At 49.9% G+C, this 6,692-nt stretch overlaps 1 protein-coding gene across 1 annotated transcript in view; it reads left to right on the top strand.

Moving 5' to 3' along the window:
• The first annotated feature begins 9 nt into the window (after nt 1-9).
• LOC103460404 (rap guanine nucleotide exchange factor 1) overlaps nt 10-6,692 on the top strand; it is an 11,993-nt gene continuing 5,310 nt past the window's right edge. Inside the window, exons 1-3 of the mRNA XM_017303277.1 lie at nt 10-154; nt 3,582-5,669; nt 6,342-6,445. Coding sequence (XP_017158766.1) covers nt 5,642-5,669; nt 6,342-6,445 — 132 coding nt within the window. The 5' untranslated portion in view covers nt 10-154; nt 3,582-5,641. The remainder of the gene's footprint in view (nt 155-3,581; nt 5,670-6,341; nt 6,446-6,692) is intronic.

The following is a 6,692-nucleotide window of genomic DNA, read 5'->3' as shown; positions in this document are numbered from 1 at the left end:
CCAGCCCGACCCCCCAGCGCCGGGCCCCTCCCGGGCCGCCCCGCCCCGGGGGCCGCGCCGCTCCGTCCCGCCCCGCGGTTTCCCCCGATCCTGGAGGACCGCCGCCGTCTGTCCCCTCACGGCCCAACAGAGCGCCTCCGCCTGGAGTCCCCAGGTGAGTGCGGTCGGACCTGGGCCGGCCCGGTTCTGCAGGTGGAGAAGTTGTTGGGATCTCAGCAGCCGTGCAGGGCCCCCTCCAAGCTACCGCTACAGGTTAGCGTTAGTTGATGAAGCCTCGCTACGTAACGAAGCGTCTCTGTGCTGTTCAAACGGGTCACATGACCACAGGGAGGGACTGACCACCGTCTGGACGGGGAGCCCCACTGGTCCAATCAAACCCACTGGTTTCTCTGGTGACATTAGCAGGCGGGTGGCGCTGCCAGGGAAACCAGCGAGATATTTTAGCTCAACTCGGCATGTATGCAAGTGAACATGGCGTCAAAGTTTGTGTAAAATACACAAACAAACTACAAAGAGTCAAAACTCACCTGAAACCTGATTCAGGTATTTAGACCAAGAAGCTTCAAACGTGATGTTTTTATGATTTTAATGTTTAAACGATGAATCTGAACCACATTTATCCTCAATAACCTGAAAAATGACGGTGAAACCATAAGATGTAGCTCACCGTGTGAATGCATCTGTGGCTCATTTCATTTTATTACAACTTTATTTGTGTTGATACCTTTAGGGTCCAATCAAGAAAAAAGGCTGAACACAGAAAGTCTTGGTTAAATAACACAAGGTGACCCTTTACATCCAGTTAGTCCTGGATCTGAGCAGAACTTGGAGCCCAGCGGTACCGGTACCGGTCCAGCAGCGGTACCAGTCCAGCTGCGGTACCGGTCCAGCAGCGGTACCGGTCCAGCAGCGGTACCGGTCCAGCAGGTCTGACCTGGAGGCTCTGCTGCTATATAATTATTATTGTTATATACTCAGTAGGAAGTATTTATGTATTTACTGTTAATCTATTTGTATGATTTGTTCTTTAAATGACCATTAGTATAATTTTGGCCGATATTATTATACATTAAATAAGCGAATAAACCAATATAGTCGACTAAAAGTGCAATAAGAAACTTAATCATAAATGTTACCATATCAGCCTCAGGAGATGAAGAGACTGATGTCTGGTTCTTTAGGTCCGAATGGTTTCAAGTCTTAACGTCTGATTTGCGCCCTCACCTGTTCAGAAAGGTGTATTCCTCAATATATAGTAGGACTATATATTGAGGAATACATAGCAGTCAGTCCCAGTGACTGTTTCACTGACGGTTTAGCCAAACGCACTGATATAAAATAGCCTCTATATAAAGTACTCTGGGACCACTTCTTTACAAATCTGAATATATGAAAAACGTTTTAAAGTGCGCCTCATAGTGCGGAAAATACGGTAGTTTGGACCAAATGTATGCTTTACACGCAGATCCGTTGCCATGACAACCGAGTAACAGCACATCCAATAGCGGACAGAGCATTTTGGATGTTCATTTTGTCTTGAAATGAACTCAGCGGGTTCATAAGTTAAAAACCTGCTGGCCTGATGCCGTCAGAGTCGGTCGCCTTACAAACGGAACCGAACCACCGAACCGCGCAGCACAACAAGCTCAGGGTGTTGAAGTCCAGGAACATAACTGACCTGCTTCCTCCTCCATAGTTTTTGATTTAAACCTTTTACTGACCTGTGAAACTTTGGGGCTTGTTCTGTATCTGCAGTGTCAGCAAAACATTTCGCTCCTTTCTTTAAGATTCAGACAACTAGACAGATAAAGTCGCCATTGTTAGCTAGCAGGTTGGCTAGCAGGTTGGCTAGCAGGTTGGCTAGCAGGTTGGCTAGCAGGGGCCGGGACCTCGAGGCGCGTTTGAATACTGAATGCTGATCTGGTCAGCGACAGTAGGCGAGAGCGGCCATGAGGCGTCTATCCTTATGTCTATGGAAATATAACCCGATGTGGGCGGGGCGAAGGGCGGATGTGGAGAATGTGGGACACCCTGCGACCTTTAACCTTCAACATGAAGGACACAAGAAGGAATGGGGGAGGGAGACATTGGGGGGACAGGTGTCTGAAACCAACATTAGACAACATGGGGGGTATTGCTGGTGTGTGTGTGTGTGTGTGTGTGTGTGTGTGTGTGTGTGTGTGTGTGTGTGTGTGTGTGTGTGTGTGTGTGTGTGTGTTTGTAATACCTTGTGGGGACCATTTTCCTGACACATACTGCATTGTGGGGACCCACTGCTCCTTGTGGGACCAAAGCCTGGTCCCACAAGGGGAAATGCTGTTTTTGGGTCAGGGGTCAGATTTAGGACTAAGGTGTGAGTAGAGTTTTTGTTGGGGTTAGGTATGTAAGGGGTTAACTGTAGAAATGAATGGAAGTCAATGGAAAGTCCCCACAAACGTGCGTGTGCATGAAATAAGTCTGAACTGTGTCCCAGACCTTAATGAGTGATGGCGCGTTCATCAGCAGCCTGTCCTGTTTTCAAAATGTCTGCTGAACCAATGAGGACGCAGATCCGCTCAGAAACTGATCTGATTGGTCGCATAGAGAGGAAGTTGTTCCTCTTTTTGGTGCTGTAGAACGACACACCACGATCCACAAACAACCACCACAGAAGAAGAAAGAGACGTCTTTCTTTTGCCCCGCCCCTTTAATCACATCCATCCATCCGTCCGTCCATCCGTCCATGTCCAGGTGTGCGTCTCCTCCTGTCCTCTGTTTGTGTGATCGTGTTCTACCAGTACCATATAAGGCAAACAGGAAGCTGTCAGTATGCCACCAGTGCCCCCCCCCATATTGACCATATATGGTTATTCTTTCAGAATCTCAATCAGTGACCAGTGAGGATTCCACCAATGGTACGTCAGCTGTCTGTTTGATGTCTCTGCATCTCCAGTCATCCAATCAGATTCTTCTCTGTGACCCCGCCCACTTCCTCTGCATCATCGTTAGTCATGTGACTTTGCTGTAGCTGTCTGTCCGTCTGTTCATTTGTTTTCGTCAGTCACAGAGCTACTGCGTCTCCATCCCAACCCTCCAGACCAGCCCGACTCCGCCCAAATACCCAAATACCCAAATACCCAAATACCCAAATACCCCGCCTCATGACTCAGCCTCATGACTCCGCCCTAATACCCAAATACCCAAATACCCCGCCTCATGACTCCGCCCCCTGATTCCACCCAATCACCACCACTGAAGCACAAGCGAGCACCGAGCCGTCCCGGCCGGTTCTGCTCCTGGTTCTGTTGGTTCTGTTGGTCCAGTGCAACCAGCAGAACGTTGATTTCTCTCCCCCGGTGAGAAAGTTCTGCTGAAGGTTCTGGAAGGGTCCAATGTCGGTCCTCTGTAGTTCCTGGGGTCTCCAGCCATCGCCGTTGGGTTCGGTCCAATCAGCTTTCAGGTTCTGCAGATCCATCTGGACTGGGCTTGTCGGCACCGCCGTCCTTTTGATGGGATTCTGGTTCTGATCCACTCCAGGTGGTTTCCTGCTGGGCTGGTCCTGACCCACTGCTGACCTGTCCTCTCTCTGTCCTCTGTCCCAGTCGTCCCAGTAAAGGTAGCCCCGCCCACGGAGAGAGCCCCCAGTCGTCCATGGAGGGCTGACCCGATGACCTCTGACCCCTGAACCGTGTGTGATCCGCTCCCCTCATGTTGGTGACCATTAGTAGCTCGTTGTGATGAATATAAACCACCTGCTGTCCACCTGTCTGTCTCACTGTGGACATGGACAACTGCAGAGACGTCCTACAGAACAAGATGCCTCACTCCGCTCCGGATCTCCAGGCTGGGATCAGTTCTGGATTTTAGTTTCCTGGTTCCTCCGGAACAAAGCTGAGACGTTTCGTTTCTTTACAGTGTAAAGTTTACTTTGCCGTCTATTTATCGGTTATTTATCGGTTATTTATCGGTTATTTATCGGTTATTTATCGGATATTTATCGGATATTTGTTGAGTTTTTTTATTGTTGTTTTATCGGTTATTTATTGTCTATCGATTATTGATGATCTGCCACTCATTGATCACGTTCTGCTGATCCGGTGACGTTTGACCCAATCGGTTCTGTGGTGATCGGTCCCTCATCCAGACTGGTTCCAGCTGGTTCCGGTTGGTGTAAACCGGTTCAAACTGGTTCTAATACTGAATGAACCCAGTCATCAGAACGGAGCCGGGCTTCATCAGGTTCTAGATCACAGTTCTGTTTGCTTGGGTCGTTGCAAAGATCGGGTTCTGGGTCGACCCGGTTTGGTTCTGGACCCAGCTGCTGCTCCCTAATCGGTTCTGAACATGAAAACAGCATCAGCCAATCAGAGCAGATGCAGAGGAACCAATCTTAAACCATTAGAGGCTAAGCTCCGCCTCTTCGCTCCCCACCACCATCTATTGCTCCAAAGTTCTGACTGAGTTCTGATGACCCGGTTCTGAGCGGCCCGAGCGCAGCAGCGTGGTTCTGATGGATCATGGTCTGTTTTCTGTGTCGTGGTTCTGGTGCTCCATGTAGCGTGTGGTTAGCCGTGACGTGTTGTTGCTGTTAGTCTGAGCATGCTCAGTGACTCACTCTGATCATTCTAATAATAAACGTATCGATACTCTGACTCCGCCCACCAACCGCGTGTCATGTGACCTCAATAAAGTGATGTGGATCGAACCTCGGCTCCTTCTTCACACCGGGTCAGAACCGCTGCACCATTTAATTTCTATGAAAATGCTTTTACATATTTGCTGAAACTCATCATGTCCTGACCGACTAATCAGAGACAGGAGGAGGGTGTTAGCGCTGTCACTCATCCTTGTGTACATGCTGCTCAAACCCTCCCTACACACCGCAGCCATTTTGAATGAATGCTAAGATAGTTAGCATAGCGACTGATGAAGGCAGATAAAATTTCCTGTCAGGGTAAGTTGTTTCTCCTCCATTGGCACATTTAGCAGCGTGTGCATGAGCATGACTGACAGCGCTAAGCCCCTCCTCCTGGCTCCGATTGGATCTGTTTCACAACAAACATGGAGGCAGATTCACTAACATGGAAACAAACATTTAATACAAGTTACTGAATCAGGAAGGAAAACAGGCTGGCTGAATCCTCCAGGTTTTTCCAGGTTGTTCCAGGTTGTTCCAGGTTATTCCAGGTTGTTCCAGGCTCTGATGGTTTGAAGAGTTTCCATCCAGTCCTGATGTAACGAATGGAAACTTCTGGATCTAAAAGGAAATTTTACAAGATTTATCAATCAGACCTAGAACCGGTTCTGGATCCAGTCTGAACCGGTTCCGGGTCTGATCCAGTTCGGGTTCTGGCAGCGACCCGCCTGCAGCTGGAGGGGAGCTTCCTGTGTTGAGTGCTTTCGGCCAGCAGGGGGAGCTGCTGCGTGAGGAACTGCTGCGACCTCAGCGCAGCGGCGTGGCTGTTGCCATGGTTACCGGGAGGCTGAGTTTCACAGAAAGAGGAAGAAGAGAAGGAGGAAGGAAGTGAGACGGCTGGTCGACAGAAACCCAGACTGAGAGGATCAGAGCGTCTCGTCCGTCCCCGCTGGGTCCCACCTGTCCCCCCGGTGTCCACCTGTCCCCCCGGTGTCCACCTGTCCCCCTCGGGGCCCCGCACCAACGATGTCTTCCCGCTCAGACTCAAAATCAGGTGAGTTTCCGTCGCGCTTCACTTCCTGCAGCAGAACCCGCTCCGGTTCTGTCCCACGCTTTGAGGTGACAGTGAAGGCAGCACCAGTACCCGGACGCTGTCAGAAGTCAGTCGGATCAGAACCGATCCGGGATCTGGGGCCAGACAGGAAGAGCTTTCTGGTATCACCAGTTCAGCCTTAATATCCTGGTTCTGGTTCTGATGTGGTTCTGGATGAACCCACTCAGCTGGTTCTGTTTGGACCGGCTCGGTTCTGATCCAGTCTGAGTTCAGCTGTCAGAACCGGTCTCATCCCGGGTTTTCTCAGGGTTCTAACAGAACAACAGAACGGGTCAGCACCAGCTCCTCAGCTCCTACTTTGACTAGACCGTTGTGCTCCAGATCTTTTGCTGTGTTTGGATCCTGGTTCTGTTGGTGACCCGGTTTGGGCCCGACCTCTCCGGTTCTGCTGTGATGGGTCACCCTCAGACCGGCAGCCATCTTGTTTTTAGAGCAGAGGCTTTATGTGTACCCTGACCTTTGACCTCAGCTGGCTGAGGCCTACAGTCTTCTAGAAGCATCTGGTGGGCGGGGCCTAAACGGCTGAGCCAATCAAATCACAGATTTACCTGCTGCCACCTCAGCTGAGAGGCTTTTATTTTGATGGATTGTTGATGAAGGTTTCCTGTTCAGCCTCCCAGATCGTCTTCCTCACCATGAAGCTGAAGGACAAGTTCCATCCCCAGCGGAACCGGACCAGAGCCAAGCCTCCGGACCTGGACCTGAGTCAGAACCCGGTCAGAACTTATTCTGATATCATCAGCCAGAAAGCAGTAATTAATAAAATCATGACATTAATTAAATTAATAAAATAGTAAATGATTATTGTAAACTCCCCCTTTCTGTGCTCTGAGTAGTTCAGAACCAGAACCTGCAGAGGTCATAAGGTTACCTGGCGTTCCTCAGTTAGCACTTAGCATGGTTAGCATGCTAACCCAGACTCTGTTCAATGCAGTGTTAGCAACATTAGCAGGTTAGCATGCC

Source organism: Poecilia reticulata, unplaced genomic scaffold, assembly GCF_000633615.1.
Source record: "Poecilia reticulata strain Guanapo unplaced genomic scaffold, Guppy_female_1.0+MT scaffold_236, whole genome shotgun sequence".
In the NCBI taxonomy this organism is placed as follows: domain Eukaryota; kingdom Metazoa; phylum Chordata; class Actinopteri; order Cyprinodontiformes; family Poeciliidae; genus Poecilia; species Poecilia reticulata.
Note: the sequence above shows the minus strand (reverse complement) of the source record. Positions and strands in the feature narration are given on the sequence as shown.